At 30.1% G+C, this 21,259-nt stretch overlaps 1 protein-coding gene across 1 annotated transcript in view; it reads right to left on the bottom strand.

Moving 5' to 3' along the window:
- LOC121132518 (regulating synaptic membrane exocytosis protein 2-like) overlaps positions 1 to 21,259 on the bottom strand; it is a 102,143-nt gene that overhangs the window by 60,043 nt on the left and 20,841 nt on the right. The window contains 1 exon segment of the mRNA XM_040727935.2: positions 8,820 to 9,279. Within this exon segment, the coding sequence (XP_040583869.2) occupies positions 8,820 to 8,971 (152 nt within the window). The 5' untranslated portion in view covers positions 8,972 to 9,279.

Raw genomic sequence — 21,259 nt, forward strand, 5'->3', positions numbered from 1 at the left:
GTGGCAATGGCCTGCTCGCGCTTCAGCATTGTAAAGAGACTGTCATTGAGGTTGGAGATGATTTAATTGGAAAAAAAAAATCTGGTTTGATTTTGTTAATCTGATAAATGGTTTTTGAGAGAAAATTAAATTTGAAAAATAAATCAGTTTCGCAGCATCAATAACTTGCACAACCTGTACAACTATTAAGTTTAAATAAATATTTGACCACCTTTCAGTAGAGGACAATCAAAAAATACATTAAGTGTGCTGTTGAATACAAAGCCACCGTATTTACAAGGATATAACAATTAAATAATGTTTGTCAAAATTTGAAATTGAGAAGTAAATTTGATTTTTAGTTGTTGTATAGCAAGTGAAGATGAGTTCCAGCAGTTCAGTTGGGGAAAATGAATTGGCTAATGGTTGTATGGTTTCATTTCATTTTTGTAGGACGATAGATTGAAATATACCTTATATATATATGACTCTCAATCTCCAATATTTTTTTTACTCTTATTATATCATTGGGCCCTCATGTCTTCAAATATGTTTCTCTCAAAAGCCTGAAGGGCTTACGAAGTAAATCCTTCTCTTAAATATTTATAACACAATTCTTTTACGTCTCATTCACACTCACACTCTCTCCTTTCCCCAATGAAAAAAAAGCTTTCTAAAATGGATTGGGCTCTTTGTTGAAACGTCAGAAGGTATTGGTGCTGAAGTTTATGTACCAAGGTGAAAAAGATGTTCATCAAAAAACTACGTCTAATCTTTTGTTTAGGGATTTAATTATAAATTAAAATATTTATTTATTTATGTTTTTATATATGTAACTTTTCCAAACGAACAAAGTCTCTATGTAGAAAAAAAAAAATATAATCCTTTCAAAAACTTCATTAGTGAACTGTGATTTTTTTCACCCCAATTTTGATGAAATTGCTTTAAATCTGTTTAAAATAGATGTTAATGCTGGAAACACCATTAATATGATCCTGCAAACATTTTTTAGAAAAATGCAACTTTTTGCTGTTGCAAAAATGTATTTTCTACAAATTATTCGCAGCCTTTACAATTTTAATCAAGATCGGGTAAATTTGATTAATTTGGTCACTTTTAATTTGTTATTTTGTTGTGTATATATCTCCTTTTTCAGTTTAAGGTATATGCGTTGCTACAAATTACAACGAAGTTAATAAGTACATTTTTAGTACCAAATGTTCGATTAGCACAATTTATATTTCATATAATTTTTACTCGAAATAGAAATTTTAATATTTAACTGATATTATAATTATCACATATTATATCTTGTTGATGCATCATTCTAATCCGTAATGGTGTATCAATAAATTAAATTATCTTTATATTTGGGTTAAAGTTAGACCCAAGTTCATTAACTACGTCAAAAAATGAATGTTCACTAAAAGAGTGTTAAAAATATCTTATGTATAACCAAGTTATACTCCAACTAAAATTGATACATCTTTGAATTTGGAACAAAATATATCTAAACTAGTGTGCTTTTTATATATAGTTAATAGTAAAGGGTTACCTGGCGTTACTTGGGCCAAGAAGGGAGTGGGAAATCACACTGAGAATGGCCAATGCTATTATTTGTTAATGATTAGACACTTTCGGTGCGGACAAGCGTTAAAATATTCTTAGAGGTATGATAATGTAGCCCTTGTATATTATATGAAATGCATTATTACAATATATATGTATAAAAAAGTTGATTTGATGAGAAGTCCATTTTATATGCTCAAAAATATTCAAATCGAAATTCGCCAAGAAAATTGCAAAAAACTTTTTTCCACTAATTTTGCGGGGAAAAAAGAGTAGTGATAAATATCATTTATTAGCATTGTAAAGAGGAACACAAACCTACTAAGATTTGGTTTGTACTTCTTAAACTTAAAATAACTTAAAACTTAAACATTCTAATTGAAATTAGACAGTTTTTTCTATAATTTTATTACAAAATATGTACATATATGCGATAATATAAAAAAGATTAGTTAATTTTTATGTTGTATGATTAAAAACAAAACAAAAAATAAAAGGTGATATTCAATTTTTTTTGATAGTTCATTCAGAAAAGAACGAAGCCTGCAAGGTGTTGCAAGACCTATTTACTACCCCGTAGTCACAGGGACAGAGTTTGTATTCAAAAACTGGATCAAATGACATAAAAGAGATCAAAAAACGTCTGTATTAATTTATGTAAATCATGGACTTCATTTCAAAGTATTTTTAAAATAGTATAAATAGATAAAGTAATATTCATTTATCCATGGAGTGGAGACCGAACCCCTGCAGTAGTATGACTAAATTAAGAAAAATGTAACTTTTGAGTTTTCGGAGTCAACTGCGTAATACAACTCCTAAGATTACGGACCTTTTGAACGACTCATGGTACAATTCCAATATTATAGGGCACTAAAGTATGGTTATTTTTAAATTGCTTTAACCCCCTAAATTAAGGAATTTTTGTTTTTCACTAGGATAGTTAATGCTTGATTTTTTTTTCTTCAAAAAATTGAATATTTGACATTTAATTTAATTTACTGTGAATAGCTATGGATTTTTAAATTTGTATCCAAAAATTTAATATTTATTTTCAATAATTTTTTGGGAACAGATGTAGATTTTGGTTTGTTTTCCTACAAAAGATTAATTTTTTGCGAATAACTAAAGTTTTTTGATTTCTTTTTCGAAAAAATTTAATATTTTGAACTTTTGGTCCAAAAAAGTTCAATTTTTGGATTTCTTTTCAAAAAAATCCAGAAAAATATTATACAAGTGGTACATCCCTAAAAAAAAAAGGTTTAGAATCCCTGTCCTTGATAATATCCAGCTCCCATTATTATTACTTCATTCTTGAGGAAGGAACATCTAAGTTTTGAGTAATTACGTATGAGTGTGCTCATAAAAAACGGAAAGTAAGAGTGATGATTTTTGGAGAGTTATGTTCTATGTTATTAAAGAAAATACTGCCGTTTGAAAATAGTATGCAGTTATTGCTACAACTTCATACATACTCACATAACCGTTTAAGTACATGCAATATACATGAAAACCATAAACAAACATATAAAAAAAATTGGGAATTGAGAAGATAAAGTTTATGCATCTACGGAATACATTTTTATGGATTAGTGATATAACGGATACTTAAATTGGGGTTTCGGATTCTATTTATTTCTTTGCTCACTAAGTAATCTCTTTAACACAAAAACTTAGACTATATTTTGATTGTAATCTGTTATATTTTCTTCATTAAACCAAAATAACTAATATGAACGTTATTTGGTCGAATTAGCATTTGTTAATCTATGTTCAATACCCAACATTTATGAATATTAATTCGATTGTTGGAAAGAATTGGGCAACTATTACCAACTGATTTTCTGGCCTTTTATTCCCCCCCCCCTTTCTTTTCCAAAGAAAGGTTGTGTGATAAAACCAAACTTACCACATATTTTCTAACACTTTTAAGTTTTTACATAAATCATCATCAAAATTTAAGCAGTTATGATTTGGTTCTAAGCGGTTTGCTGGATAGGCTGAAGAAACCGTTGTTGCTTACCCCATTTTCTGTAAAAATATTCGGATATATGAAATAACAGGGAGGAGAAGGCAGGAGGAATGCCAGTCCCTATTGAAATTAGGGATCACCATGGGCAGCAAATAATGTCAATAAAGTAATATACAATAAGTTCAAAAGGAGCTCGTGAAAATGATAGTATCCGACTCCTCGATTCTTTTAGTTTCCAAACAACTCCGAAAGCTGACTAGAACAGACATGGGAATCGATAAAGTGGGATAGGATGGATCACGATAAATCCATTCGCCGATTCATGAGAAAGATGACTACAATGTTGTTTCCCTACGTGAACATTCTTCACCAACAAGTCGAAAAAAGATGAAACGGAGAGGGTCTGCTCTTTATATAAGTTTCGTTCGGAGTCCTCCTTCCGTCTTCTTAAATAAATGTAGTAGTGTGGGGAAATCGAGGCACAGAAAATGAAGGATGTACTCGGAATAGAGCTAAAATAGAAAATTGGCTGGTGGCCATGCTACCAACTATTCGGATTCACCTAAAAGCTGAAAAAGTCATTACGAAAGTTATCTGTATTTTATACTTCACCCGGACAATAGGCTCTATAATAAACACATCGTATTGAAATATTGTGTTTATAAATAATGCTTTATTAAGAACTGGGTCGAGATCTTATTTATATTCAAAGAGGTAAAGGGAGGGAAAATAATAATAATCATACGCACACTCAACCTTTCATATGTTTTCTTCTTATGGGGTTTTAACCCGTTCGTTTACAAAATCAACCTTTGTGCTTCGAATATTATGTGTAGAAGAATAAATATCTAGATTTATATTTAAAAAAATAATGAAGTAATGAAATATTTTTGTCTTATTTTTAAAAGGTAGACTTCATATTTTGCATAGGACGGCAAAAAGCCACGGGCCTCAGGTAGGTTGGTGTTTAAGTTGGTTCCCTCTTGACTGAAGAAAGAAATGAATGATGACGCTTGATCAATCTTTTTGGTTGGTCACTCAGTACAGTATCATTGGTTTCTCTCTGAAAATCCTAGACTGGTATGAGACTGTTATTATTTGTTGATGGCCCAAACTAATTCGGTCTTTCAAAGAAGTTCAGTCTGGATCCCTTTCAAATAATAATTCGGTTTGAATCGGTCCCAAAGAAAATATCGGTTTGTACTCTTGTTACAATAAAATCGGTCTGAATCGGTTTTAAGATTCGGTCAAGGCCGATTCAATTGATGAATTGTTGATAACATTATGTGTGTTTTAAAATTTTGAACATTAGCACAAAAATGTGTTGTACAAATCATATCAGGATAGTGGAGAAAATCGGTTAAGGATTTGAATACAAGCAAATTAAGGTCCACTGTCTAATATCCCTGCTTGAACCAATATATCGGTCAAAAACGGACACATCACTAAAGAGCAAACCGTAAAACACAATTCGGGATTGAACTGAGTCTCAACAGTACGTTCAAATTCAGGGTTCATTATGCAATAACCAGTGCATTTACTTATTTTGAAAAACACTTTGAGAGTAACTAGCTTTTCTCAGTTAAGCAGTTCGCAAAGTGGGTTGAACCCGTTGCATCACTAGTATGTATATATGTACATTCATTGTTTAGAAATAGAAGGAAGGTTCATGTAGAATGCAGATATTTTGTTCATTGAATGATGCGGAATGATTGTCCTAGGGGTTCTCCTTCCTTCTTGTTTCCTGCTTTTATTCTTGAATATTTTTATCCTTAATCATATTCTTATCCTTAATCATATTTTCATACTTTAAATAAGAATATTTCCTTTACGCTTGCTTTGCGCATTGTTGGACCCTTTAATTTTGTAAGAGAGATAAAGAAAGATTTGGGGAAAATCTCATCCAGGGTCCTTAAAATGATGGTTCAAATAAAAATATTTGGTTTATTATCATATTATCAAGGTTGTGCCAGTTCAGGTTCAGCAGTTCTTTCGGGTCCCGGTCTCGGTTACTTTTATACAGGCTCATTTTGGTAAGAGGCACTTAAAATAAGGGCGTCGCTAGAAAATTCGGGCCCAGGAAAGGATATTAAAATATGTTTTCGAAATAGGAGCCGTAAGGAGAGGCTAGAGAGGGGAGGGGGTGATTTTATTATTATGTATATAAATACTATGTGTAATTCTGAATTCCTTTTAAAAATTGTAAAAAAATAATATGACAAAAATAGTCTCGTAGTACTTAAGAGATCAATAGCAGTTGGTTTGGTTAACTTAATTAGCTAACTACCAGATGATTTTGGGACATTTCTTCCATTTTTGAACGACAAGTTGAGTGATACAATAAATGTAACGACATGTTTCATTTACATAAAATTATGTTGATGGAATATTAACAGGTATACATCTACCAAAAATACAGCAAACGAAAATAGTACAACAACCAAGATCATTAAGGAATATATTGCAGTTTCGGTTCAAGACCCGGAACCGTTAGACCGTTAAGGGCATAACTTTGCATATTATTGATAATGGGAACAGGACATCTAATTCCATAAATAAGCCTGTTTAGAAATCCATTTAGAAGAAGCCGGTTCTGCTTTCTAGGACATTATTTATACATCTATGATTTTGAATCTAATAAACAAACAACTAATTATTCATTAACCCCAGCATTGCCTTCTCAAGAACTTTTAACTCCCATGAGAGCCTCCAGGTTGACATTGAAGGTTTGCCTTCAGTCAGAGCTAGGAGCTATCCTGGGTATTGTTATTGTCCTCTCTGACCTCTTTTTATCTCTGAAACTCTTGCCCTCTTCCTCAACATATCCATAACCTTGTACAAGCTCTTGATGTTCAGGCTGAACCTCTGGATGTCCTTGAGACTATCACCTTTCTGGAACTGGTCTTGGATTTTTGATGCAATCATTTCAGCAAACGGCAAATTCAACCAGTTAAAGTGCAACCGTCATCCCTTATTTATTAAAAATAAAAAAATACCATAAAATGACGTCACAAATGATCTATTTTACAATGTTTAAGGGCCAACTTGTGGGGCTGGACTGGATCGAGGTCTTAGGTACAATATAATGACCAATATCACACTAAATTAATTAAATAGAACAATTCCATTACAAAAATAATGACAAAATATTCCTACCAATGCTTATAATGGAGCCCTTCACGTCTTTCTATTTCTCTCTCTCCTCCTCCAGCTGTTGTAAAAAGAAAGTACTATCATCAAAAAGTTTTATTTTAAAAGTTATTTATTAAACATCTTAGACTAGTGACATCCATCTCTTGGATAAAATGTTTAAGCGTGAGCTCTTATATTTCAGCAGAGTATTTCTTACTTATTAAGGGGAGTCCGCAAGATTATCTCTATATGTATTTTTTTATTCATTTTTGAGGGGAAATTATTTTTTGTAATATTAATTTGTTTACAAAAAAATTTCTATAAGCCATATTAATTCATATAAAATTTATTTTTTTGGGAAAAAATTTCAACACTTAATTTTTTTTTTGTAAAAATATTTCAACACTTCATTTTTTTTTTGTAAAAATATTTCAAAAATAAAATTTCAAATAATATTAAATTTAAAGAAAAAAAATCCAAATATATTTTTTCCCCGATAAAAATGTCAAAAAATTCACGACCATTTTCAAAAAATTAAATTTCAAATATTCCATTTTTTGCCCCTATTTTAGCGTAAGATTTTTTCACTAGACATAAAAAATTTATAGTAAAAACCAAAAATTTCTTAGTTTAAAGAGGGTACATCCACTCCATCCCACCACCTGTGGACGCACCTATTATTAGTGGGAGTATTCAGCATTGCACGGAATTATTAGGCGTCAAACTCTGCTTTAATAATATAGATAGAATACCTTTTGGCTCTTGGTCGTACCCGCAGTTGCAGTTAGTAGCATCCGACAGTTTTGCCCCTTTACTATAGTTTTAATTGGATAGATCATAGACAATGGCGACAGAATGCGATTGAGTATTGAATCCTTTAAATACAAAATGATCTTTATCCTGATCTCAAAAGACTAGAAGTCAAACACTTACCAATGTGCCATCATTAAAAGATTTTAGGGATTTCAAGATATGGCCAATTTTTTTGGATAGGTAATTTTTAGCGTTTTTTTATAAGGATTATTCTTTTTGTATGATATGATGAGCTATAATGACATATATTCGTTGTTAAAAATTAGTCCTCCACAGACAAAATTGTTAGATAAGAAGGATGTAAATTGGTTACATAATAGGGCCATGTACAAAGTATTTACGCTAGTATAAGTTGGAGTGTGCCCTTACAAAAATGGGTAGTGTTCATGATTGTACTTATAATTTCAAGAGCGGTACTTAGGCTTTCGTAATTGAACTAGGAAGGTGACATAGAGGTAAAACATTGATTAAATTTTATTAGGATGTTCCCTCAACACTCAACATAATGCGTTCCAGAATTTTGTTGTACATATAAACAAATTTGTTCAAGAATTGAAAATACAACCTCAGACTTATGCCAGGTGAAGTAGGCATTAACCACTAACACATACATGCTTTATTGCTCTTTAATCGAGATCCATATTTCTTAGAAAAAATGATAAAAGATCTTCATACGATATTAATTTTACCCCTTGGTAGTGATCAGAGGTACATAAAATATATCCTAAAAAGCGTTAGCAACTTAATGGCCAAGCTGTTTTTTTTTTAAATTTTCGAAGACAGAAAATCTAAGTATTAAGTAACAACCAGTGTGTGTGCTTATGAAATATGGATATTAACAATGCAGATCTGCTCGGGAGTTATAAGTGTAAGTCCTTGTAGGACTCGAAGTAGAATTGAAAATAGACATCGTAATAATTCCTGCATTGATTTCATTTCCTACCTGTCATGGCTGCTTGCAGTGGATTTAATATAACGTATCGACTGCAAATTTTATAAGGGTTGTCACCTTCATTTTCGATTTCTTTTATATTGACATATCGGTGGAGCATATTTTATTCATCAATGGTGATGAATTAATTTTTAAAACGGCTCTGTATAGAAATTTCGACCCTTGATCAATGCCTAGAATAAGCACAAATATAAAATGTAAATGGAAAATGGTTTGATTTCTTTGGGTTTGTTGGACCATAGGTACAATTTGTATTTGATTTATTTTTGATGGAATACGGGGCTGTATTAGTAACAATATTACCATGTACATTTCTTGTACATTCATAGTATACTAATCAATGGATATTTCTTTAGTCAAAATGCGATACTTGTACCGTCAAACTTTGGTTAAATGACCTACCTTAGAAACATGATTTCTTTACTTTCTTCATTGTGCTGTCGTTGCATTACATTCTCAATGATTTCCCGTTCCTCGGGTGTGAGATGACTCAGATCCGGCGTTATCTGAGAACTTGATCCAGAGCTTGGAATTGAACGGGGTGTTAAACTCATTTTATCACTGAGTAGTGTAGGTTCCGTGGATTATCAATTTGAGTTATCTACTACTTTGTCTACTAACCAAAATACTAGATTAGGAAGGGAAAAAAGTGCGAGTCAAATCCTTTTTTGCGTCGCCTTTTTCTAGGTTTAGTCCTTGAGGTAGTCTTATTCATTGTTCATTCATATCTTTTGTGTCTCTTTTCTTCAGTTTTGAAGGTGTTAATATTTGGCACAAGTTTTTGATAGATGGAGTTTTTGTGCTGATGATGCATAGTTCTTTTTGCTCTTTGTGTTTTTGTTGTTGCTTTTTTCAAAATTATCTGCAAAGAAAATATAATTAAGTTATTCATAATTATCCTTTTAGAACATTACCATATACGACTTATGGTGGGTTACTACATAGATATACAAGTGGCTAATTTTTTGTGGATGAGAGAGGCGTACTTGCCTTTCCTCACCATTATAAATTACTCTCGATACGCATATTATAATTACTAATTGCCAAGGATATTAAGAAATTAAAACTAATTAAGAATTATTTTGCTTAATATAAAACAAAAATAAAAACAGTCACATTCTAAGAATTATTCTTAATGCATGTTGGTGTTTTTTTTAATCGGTGTTGTCTGCAACATTTAGAAATTAAAATTAATTCTAAGCTTTTCTGCTTAAAAAAAAAAAGAAGAAAATTATAAGGTTTATAGAGGATAAAATATTCAAGTTGAACTATCGTTTGCTCATCCTTCATATTATTATCAAAAATCTATTGTCTTATTTTCTCTTCTTTTTTGTGTTCTCTAAATCTTAGAATCTTCTTTTAAAAAGTTTGCATTGATACAAACAAACAACAAATACTAATTTTTTGTTTTATATGAAATAGTTGTTTGTTAGTCAAAAATTAATATTAGATAAATGCTATTTTGAGACTGACATGGCCTGTAAGGGCAAAAAAAGCATACCATCTATTAAGCTTTGAGAAACTGCCCGAAAAATGTATGCATAATCTATACGTTGGTTTTGGCATGATTCCTGCGAAACCACCCACACACATACTTTTTCCATGTGAATAGTGTTCTGGGTAAAAAACAAAACAAAACAAATATATATTTAGTTATATGATCAATATTTGAACCATTATAAGAATTATATCATTTAATTTTTTTCCTCTTTTTGAACTATTAGATACATTTTGCACTCATTTATTTCCATTAAAATGCAAAAAATACTATGTAATATGCATAAAAACCATCCAGAAAAAATACATCTTGTATTAAAATAATTTTAACCAACATGAGCTTGGGGTTTGAACAAGATATAATTTGTTAATTATTATTTGACAACATAAAATTGGTATTTTTGATTAAATTGATATCCAATATTCAATGCAAATTCATGCAAATTTTGGGAATCAAGTGTATACCCATCAGTTTATATGATGTTGGGTGTACTATATATAATAATAGATTGTGGACCTCAGTTCTACCATTAAAAAAATTCCAAGAAATCACAAGGAAAAACTAAGGAAATACTTTTAAGTAGAACAGTTAATTAAATTCACCAAATCTCAATTCAAAAATGGCTGGTTATACGAATTTATCATAAACATGGCATAATCATGTTTAATAATAATTCCATGTACATTTCTTGGAAGATACTGAGAAATATTGCCGATAAAATGTAGATTCCAAAGAATAAGAAGTATTTATTTATAAATCTCGGTGTGGATAATATCCCATCTTAATAACAAGGGGTTAAACTCGTTGACAAAAATAAATATTTATTTTCCAACAAAGCAATGAGCTATCCATGTCTCTTGGTGAACAGATATCTCAGACTTCTTAAAGTGGCCATCCAGATTAGAAGTAAACTCGTATATCGAAGACAGCAAAAAGCCACAGATACAGCATAGAAAAAAAAATGTTCTATGATTTTCTCTCAATTTTTCATGTTATCTCATAAGAGGTAGAAACAGAAAAATCATTACTAACTTATGTAAATGAGGGAAAGTTCGATCGATTTTATGGCTCCTTTAAAAATGAGCACACTCTCGATCAACAATTTTAAGCACAGCTCACAAATACCACATTAATCTTGCGTGTAAAGTGTACACGCAATTTATTTAAAATAACTTTGTATATTATAATTTTGAAGCCAGAACAAGTCGAAACAGAAAGGTTAAGTGATTTAAAATTATTCATGTTTGGGGCAAAGAAAATGCAACGCTGGAAATTTGCATGTTTCTGAAGTTTTCACTTCTACAATCAAGCATATTTTTCATCACAGGACCTTTACATTTTGAATGTGAAAATGATTGAGATTTGTAAATTATATTCTGCAAAATTTTTATAAATAAATTGTACATTGGTCCGTTCCAAAATTATACAAGAGTACACGCACGATATATATGGTAACCCACCTTTAAAAATATAGAAACATAGCTGGATTATAAACATAACACAAAAGGGGGTACTTGGAAGGGAACACATATCCACCTTGAATCATTTAGGCAAAAGAGCGGAAAACAAATAACACAAATTTCATTTATGAGTCTCAAATTGTTTGGATGACTTGACCTCCAAAAATTTAATTATTGTTATTTATCTCAATTTGCTCAAATTTTATGGGTTTTTAAACATTTCATGTGACTTTAACCTCGCCAAATGTAATGGCTCTTACTGTTAACATACATAAATAACCTTCCTAAAAAGATTCAATAAAATCAAGTAGTATTTCTTCCAGTAATATTGGTTACAAACACACAAAGAAAGCAAGGCAAAAACTTTGTTGGCGTAGGAAAAAATACTCTTATTAAATTAATTCAATCGAAAGACAAGTCTTACTGAGAACAAGAGGCAGATTTGCCCATGGATCCAAATTTCAAAATATGTCGAAGGATTGCTTTCATATTTATGACTAATTATAAAGTGTGTATATTGTACATTCACATTTTTTATAATTAGATAAGTCGTCAAAAGATAAGCATTGACATATTAAACAAGACTATGGCATAACAAAGGGAAATAACGGATATAAAATATCCACGTGAATATCCGGTTGCCATAATAAATATCTTTGAAAGGTTTTTTGATAGTTTCTATTATTATTTTTAGGTATAGAAGAAATAAAAGGGTTGATTAAGTCAGTGCTTCTCACACTTTTTGAGAAGAACTTTGCTACTCATAAGATAGAATTTAATATGGAAAGTTGTATAAAATATGAACTTAACGCGTGGGATATTCATTTCTACTTGGTGTTATGAAGAGTGTTCTTTTATTTTTCAAAGCTGTTATCATAATGACTTAATTTTTAAAAATAAAATATCAAAGCATAAATTAGTTTTTTTTGTTGGTTTTTGACAGATAAAAATGTTAAACATCTTTTGGGATAACTTCGCAATTTTCCATTATTAAAAGAAATGAAAATAAAAAACACATATATGGTAAAATTCTTTAAAACTTCTGAACTTTAAAACTTTTAGTAAAATTTTAGAAAATTAAACAGTCTTTCAAAAGTTTAAAAAAACTTTTCCGAATAATTGCTTTGTTCTTTCCATTTTTTTTCAAAAGTAAAGATCGTGAAGCACACAACAAGAAGTCTAACCTTTTTATCTGTCATAACAAACTAACAATACAAAAATGATTGGTAGTGACAACATAAATTGATAATGATTAAAAATTGCTTTCTTTTTTATCAGCCTTGTATATTACAATTTGAATTCTAAAAGAATCTTTAATGAAGTGATTTAGTCTATATAATAAAATTTAAATAACTTTTTTAATATTATTTCATTATTAGGGGTGGTACATTGAAATCTGAGCACGACGTACTAATTTAATAATTAATATAGGTTAAGTGATTGAAATTGATTCATATTTCAATATATTAAAACATATACCATTAGTTACAAAAAAAACAACTTATGCTCTAAAGCTTACGTACAAGTAGAGAAAATGACCCTAGAACATGATACAGAAATTTCCATTCGCACACTCAAAACAGTTGGGGGTCTCAAGGGTAACCATCTACGCCGTCCGCTAGTTTGAAACGTTGGAGAAGAAGAAGAGCTCTGTTAAGAATAAAAATTGACCTGGATGAGAAAGCAGCCCAGGGCAATCACCTCAAGTGCATGAGAGCCCATGCAAGAGATATCGGGTGGAAGGCACATTGTGAGGGTATAGAGGTCACTTTTGACACCAGTAAGGAAAGAACTCCATCTCCTCCGTTGCAAGCCTTTTGAGTTCTTTTAAACTCTTTTTTTTATTTCCTTTTTTTTTGACGCTTTTGGCCTTCCTACAGCCCTTAATCCATCTCCCTCGATGACAACTTTTAAGTGCATGTAGAGGGGAAAGCCTGCGGTTATCGTCATTCAAAAACCAAGGACCACAATGCCACTTTCAGCCAGCACTGGGACGCCATGACATAGGAATACATCGATAGCGGGTGCTAGACCTTCCTCCTCCTACTAGAAGCGATCATTGCCACAAAGGGTGGCCTCATTAAAGACTAAGAGAGCTCAGACTATTTATTAAATTAATTATGTTAAAAATCTATAGTTAACTAATAAATTGTATCTTGTTGAAGTTTAAAATTCAAAGTGTTCATATTTTAATGAACCACTCGGTACTTTTAGTGTCTGGAGATTTAAAAAAAAACTCTTTATATTCTATTTTATATCTCTTACGTCACCAGTTGTAATCAACGGATTGGTATTATATCTAATGTATATTACTCTAAATGGAAACGTAAAATGCCGGATGTATTTTAGGAAAATAAAAGTTTGTTTGTTCAGCATATCTTAAAAGGCGCATAGTTAGGGATATACCGATATAGATTTGGCCAATTATTCATTACTCATACAAATTTATATTGATTGTTTACAAAATACTAAAACATTGAAAAAAACCCAGTAAATGGTACTCATACTTATAACCAGAGATTGAAATAATATTAAATGCCGCTATGTTAAAAAAAAAACGAAGATAATTTCCTAAGAAATTCATTCCCCGTCTTATCATTCCTTTACATTTTATTCCCTCTATTGAAGAGGGGTATTTATTAGTGACAGGACAATTAATTTAAATCAGGAATCGAGTCCTTTTTCTGGAATACGAATCGTCGTCAGGAAAATAATGTTTAATTTAGGATTTAAAAAAAAATTATTTATTTAAGAATTCCTTGAATTGGTAAGATTGAGTTGCACATATTAAGTAAAAGTAAACATTATAGTATACCAATTACTCCCTCTAAGCTTGGAATCTATTCATAAAAATCCATTTACAAGAATGATATTATGAGGTCTAGGGTGCCGGCACTGGGGATGACTAGTGAGTGGTGATGGATAGGAAACGGGTATGATTAATGAGCAACTTTGTCTTATGGTGTTTATGGAATAAAAATGACATCAACAAATGTCTTTAGCAGTGAGTACAAATGAAATCCATGGATTTTATTTATGTACTGATACCTTGTGAGATAGAAGTATATCCTGTCTATGATCTTGACTGAACAAAATGGGAATAAAATTTGAAAGGATGAATTTTGCAGAGAATAAGTTTTTCTGGGAATGGAAAGACATAAAATTAGTTTAGAAGTAATATATTGACCGGCCAAATAATAATATTTAAATTATTTGATTTGAATTATTAATGGCAATTTTTACTAACAAATTAGTCTTAAGAATCTTTTGAATGCTCCGCAAATTGCAATTAGAGTAACCGAAATTAATTGTCAGATTAAAATAATAAGACGTTCACAAAATTTATTTAAAAGACCATATCGACCAATAAACGTTTCTTAATTCAAATAAAGATTATAAAGTACATTTAAATTCTCAAGTATCTGAATGTATCCCACAAATTTGAAGATTAAGCCTAAAACAGACTCAAATATGTCTATGAAATAATTGTGCTGTAGTAGATATATAAGAAGTAAAAAAATTAATTGGGGCATATTTTTATTCAGGATTGGTTTTATGTTGACACACCATATATGTAATACGTAGGAAAGGCTTGGATATCTAAGTTAAAGTTATCGTACTTTTATTCTACGTATTTGTAAAGATACGTTGTGTACAAGTTATAATTTTGTACACGTTTTAACTTGTACTAACAGAAGTATAAATGGATCTCATAATGTTTTATTTTATCTAAATTCCGATCAATTTAATTGCCTACAATTAATTAGTGTAGTCATTTCATTTATATCACTTAATATTTATGATACATAGTATATTTGAAAGTCTAAATCTGCTATAAAATACATTTTCAGAAATATTTTTTGTCAGGAAACTCAAAAATTACATAAAATTAATACAGGTGTGTTTGATTAAGAAAGAACACTCAGTTTTAGGCTGGATAATAGGTAATAACATTAAGGGAAAATAATCTTTTTTTTTTACTATCAATTAGTTTTGTATTGGACATTATTTATTCAGTCTATTCCAGTCTTCAGACCAGTCCTGAGGACTGTCGGTAACTGGAACTATTTTATAACAATATCGATTATTTATTAATCAAAATAAGATATATGAGATGTGTAATAGGATATTTGCACATATCTTCCAAGAAATATTCATTTTTTCATTATAATTTATAAAGCAATTTATTATTTTTTTTACTTAACTATATAATTTATTCAAATATCTAACGGAAAAGTTAAAAAAAGGGAAAACTCGTCAATGATGTCCGAAGGATCGATTTTACCTTCTTTAAGAACGAAAAGTGGGCTGGACTGACTGTGACCAGGCTGGACTTGAACTCAGTCCTCGATCCTAAATAAACCCATACTTAAAACTACTTTCAATCCATTTAATCTAGATTAAGACATACAATTTTCACTCAAACCATCCACCGTTGTTGGCAACAATCTGTTCACGCTTTCCCCATACCTTTTTATAGATGTTCTTGATGAAGTTATGTTCCCTGATGGCTCAAGTGTCAAATACGTTGGCCTTCAAATAATCCTTGCTCCTAACTTTGATGCCACTGAGACTGTACTTCTAACCCCCAAATATGGCGTAGTCCATTGGTGCAACATCAAGTGAGTGGGAGGCCTGGATAAGATATTCTTTCTCAAATAATAAATGTAGGTGGCAAAATCCAAACTCTCATCTGTCTCAAGGAAGACCATATCGCTTTAGCTGTCTCATTTATTCTAGAGAGCCGGCACTGGGGATGACTAGTGAGTGGTGATGGATAGGAAACGGGTATGATTAATGAACAACTTTGTCTTATGGTGTTTATGGAATAAAAATGACGTCAACAAATGTCTTTAGCAGTGAGTACAAATGAAATCCATGGATTTTATTTATGTACTGATACCTTGTGAGATAGAAGTATATCCTGTCTATGATCTTGACTGAACAAAATGGGAATAAAATTTGAAAGGATGAATTTTGCAGGGAATAAATTTTTCTGGGAATGGAAAGACATAAAATTAATTTACAAGTAATATATTGACCGGCCAAATAATAATATTTAAATTATTTGACGAATTAACGTCAATTTTTACTAACAAATTAGTCTTAAGAATCTTTTGAATACTCTGCAAATTGCAATTAGAGTAACCGAAATTAATTGTCACATTAAAATAATAAGACGTTCACAAAATTTATTTAAAAGACCATATCGACCAATAAACGTCTCTTAATTCATATAAAGATTATAAAGTATATTTAAATTCTCAAGTATCTGAATGTATCCCACAAATTTGAAGATTAAGCCTAAAACAGACTCAAATATGTCTATGAAATAATTTTGCTGTAGTAGATATATAAGAAGTAAAAAAATTAATTGGGACATATTTTTATTCAGGATTGGTTTTATTAAAATGGCAAAATCCAAACTCTCATCAGTCTCAAGGAAGACCATATCGTTTTAGCTGTCTCATTTGGCCTTGCCGGTAGTGGTCTAATTCTCTCATGAGACTTAGCAGTCCCCTTCACCAAGGTTTAGTTGAGAGTCTGCCTGACAACACAAAGATCAAGGCTGATTTCTATCAGTGACTTGCATCGTTGAGAAAAGGGCTAAAATAGCTCACCTTAGCTCCATTTGAGTAGTTGGATTCATGTTTGCCATGATGATAATCAGGATGACATGCTTAATGATCTGATTTATAAGTATTTTCTAGATGTCAATGGATTTATTGATTATCTGACTAGAGTCAATCACAAAGCTACATCATATGTAAAGGCAAAATTTAAAAGTGTATCGACTAAAGGAAAGACAGCTGTAGTTACCACTCTAGTGTAATAATAATTACTTCATTGATAATACCATAAATTCCTCCTCTAAAATGATTCGTCGTATTTTTTTATAGCAACTAGTACGTATGACATATAGGTATAATTAGAGTCAATCAATGGGCTTTCTAATTTAACACTATCAATTAAAATAAACACGTTTTATTCAAATCATTAATATTTTTTAGAGTATTATGTATAATTAATAATAAAATCGATTGACAATTAAAAGAAATTCAATCCATTTTATAATATGAGGTTAAAACATCTTCTTCTTTTTTCGAAAGGAAAAAATTATAAAAAAATATTTAATTGAATTAAAGAAAAGGGAAAGGAATATCGAGAAGAATTTTAATTTCTCCTAGTTGTCAATTCTTATACATAAGTTAAGGTAATGTAGAAGAAGGAAACAAATTTGATTTGATAAATTTTCGATATTTCATTAATGGTTCCCAATAAATTTGATTGCATATGCTTTCAAATATAGAACAAAAATAAAATACTCTTGCAAAATACATATCTAACGTTGTAAATCTTATGTATTTTTAAGCGTGCAAGATTTGTTTGCAATTATCAGTATGAACATTTTTTTCTTCTGAAGGTTTTATCATTATTCTTACTTTATTGAGGAGATAACTTCTATGTATCAAGTGTATGCGTTTATAAAAGACTTTGAGTAACACTTATAATTTGTTGATAAAACAGGCCCGTTACTGCAGAGGGAGGGGAACAAAAAAGCGTGATGGTTAATTTGTAGAAAAAAAAATGATTATTTATTTTCTAAAAGAAATTTAGTTTACCATATTTATACAAAGTCCTATTGAGAGTTATAAGTGTAAGTCTCTGATGAACTTAGAGTAGAATTGAGTATCGACATTAGAGTAATTTCTCCTTTTATCATTGCTAGATAAAGAGTGGGCTTTGTGTTTATTTCCTTAATATCATAATTACTTGAAGCTAATCTTGTCACATCTAATCCACTCTCCTCCAAATCATTTTTCAAATAGTCAGGGATGCCATCTAAATTTACATACTAAAAATGCTTACGATTTACAACTCTATACAAAGGTGCGGTTGTAAATCGTAAGCACTTTTGGTAAGAAAAAAAAACAAAAAACGAAAATTGAGATGGTAATCCTGACCATTAAAGAATGTTAGGGGGAGTATAATTTGTAACCAGGAGTGTGTTAAGCTCCATGAATAACAGAGCTTAACGCTGAGTAATTATAACTAGTGATGTAAATCGTGTGCATTATTTAGCTGGTACGTTTTTTTTTTTTAATTGTTAGCCAGAAGGAGGAATTTTCATTTCCTAAGCAGTTTTAATTTTTATTTAACATATTTTCCTACTATATTGGATAATATTCCAAATTTGATTGAACATTCGTTCCTGCTCATAAAAGTAATGGGATTTGTTGCAGAGTAAGTCCTTGTGCGACTCAGAGAAGAATTGAGGATCTACATAGGATGTAGTTCTCACCAATGCTCTTATTTGCTTGTTTCTCCCCCTTTTCCCTTGTGTCACACCTGATTGTAACTGCTCTACTTTAAAAAAAAAATTCAAATTGTCAGGGTTACCATATCGATTTTCGGTTTCTTTTTTTTAACATGCCCAAAAGCAGACAATTTCCATCACTACTCATAACTACTCAGCGTTAATCCCCTTTATTCATGGGGGCACATGGTTGTTCTTGCTTTCAAGAATGAAAGAACGATGGTAACAGCTTGTGAAAATATAAAAACTTAGTTCAGTTTGCTAACAATAACAAAATTCATACGCAAAACAAATTAAGATTTACAATCCTATACAAGACGTAGTAGGATTTGAATTAATGAAACATTTCTTTAACATATGGTACCTACAATAACTGAATGAGTTAATAGATTAAACTCCCTTAATAAAAATAAATCCAAGAACAACGAACTAAGATCATTTGTGAAAAAATATGTAAGTTAAAACTTTTAATTGGAGCAAATTTAGATAGAAAGTTATAAATAAAGAAGTTGAAGACATTAATTTCTTAAAAATCATGAAGAAGGACATGACATAAATAGTTATAGACGTATATTTATTTGACTTGAGACAGAGGCAGATAGTTATACAGGATGCAACAAAATAACTTTCCTTTTTTCAAAAGATAACAAAACAAGTATAATGAATCAAAAAATTTATTTTAAATATTAAATTTTTTGAACGAAAAAGTCAAAAATTCATAACTATTCATATAAGATTTTGGAAAAAAATTTCAAAAATTCACATCTGTTGACAAACAATTTCTAATATTAAAGTTTTGGGGAAAAAAATACTTTATGTATGTAATTTTCTTGAAAAAACTTTCAAAAACTCATAAATGTTCACAAAAACTTTCAAAAACTCATAAATGTTCACAAAAACTTTCAAAAATTCATAAATATTCACAAAAAATTTCAAAAATTTAATTTCAAGTATTAATTTTTTCTTTTAAGGTGTCTAAGTCCACAGCTATTAACAAAAGAATTTCCAAAATTATTTTTTCTTGAAAAATAATTCAAAATCTACTGGTATTATCAAAAAACTTAAAAAATTAAATAACACAAAATTAATTTTTGGAAAAAAAATTTCCAAAATTCATAGCTGTTTACAAAAAATTAAATTTTACATATTACATTTTCTTGTAAAAAGCCAAAATTCTATAATGGAGGGGGGCTAGATATATTACTATTGTAATTATCACTCCTTGTGACGATATTCTCCATTTAATTTTAATTTAGGTGAACTTTCCTATAATCATCGTATAAGTGACGTCCCCATTGCCCAATGGACAATTTCCATACACTGAAAAATTGGTATTTTAATGGCCATTTATATTTTTATATATTAGTTTCTCTTTAAATAACTTTTAATTAAGAGTTTTTCAAAGGGTAGTATTAAATATGAAAAATTGATGAAAGTTAATATATTTTTTTTTATTTGTGGATAATTAATATACTAATTATCAATTAGCAAATTTACAAAGAGCTTATAATTATAGGCATTTTCAGAATATATCCGGTTTAAATTACCTAATTTAGTTAAATTGCACTAATTTAGAATGTGTTCATTTTCAAATTCATGGTACTGATTTCAACATTTTACCATCCTTTTTCGTGAATTTATTCTCTTTCAAAGAATTTCTCAAATTTCAAAATTTGAGAATGAATTGAAACATTGTTTTTTATATATATTAGAAATGGAAGTAATTAACTCTTTTTCATAAATCGCACCAACAAAATGGCTCCGGAGCGAAATTGAAATAAGTTTAATATTCATAAAATATTCCGTCAAACAATTTCTTGACAATGTATATTTTCGACGGCAATTGCACGTTCCTCATTTCTCCAACGACTGTCTTTCCCAAAAAAAACTTCAGAATCTCAACTCTAGAAAATTACAATGCTTACTTTCATTCTAAATTTTTAATTTTCTCACATTATAAAATGGAAGTTCTGTTGTCGAGCCCTGTATATTTACTTTTCTATTATACTATATATACTCATTTAGTATAAGTATTTTTCATATACAGTCAAATAGCTATTAAATGTTTTCTTATATCAAATATACAAACAGAATTGCTTCTCGTCAACTTTTATACTGAATATATAACCAATGAGCTTTAGTTTTTATTGATGCAATGAAATGATAATGAGGTTATTTTGAAGTTTAAGCGAAAGGTGTGTGGATAATAATTTTATATGAAAAAATGAGCTGAAGATTTTACAAAATATTTGTAGTAAGCAATATAAAAATAATGTTATGAAGGGTAGATGATACAAAATGATATCGTGACGTCATCTGTTGTATGATAAAAAGTGACATCTTACTAGAGAAAATAGATAGCAGTAAGACAAGGAATCTACAACTCAAGCTAACATGCAAGTTTTGTCATTTTAATTTTGCCCTGCACAATGTAGATTTTACAAATCATTTTTTAAAAGATATTAGATGTGTATTTTTTATAAAAAAAAAAGGACCCCAACATTTATTTTTGTCCTAGGTCTTACTTTTGAAGTATATGTATAAGTGATAGTACATGCGAAAATTC

The sequence above is a fragment of the Lepeophtheirus salmonis genome, chromosome 2 (assembly GCF_016086655.4).
Source record: "Lepeophtheirus salmonis chromosome 2, UVic_Lsal_1.4, whole genome shotgun sequence".
Taxonomy (NCBI): Eukaryota; Metazoa; Arthropoda; class Copepoda; order Siphonostomatoida; family Caligidae; genus Lepeophtheirus; species Lepeophtheirus salmonis.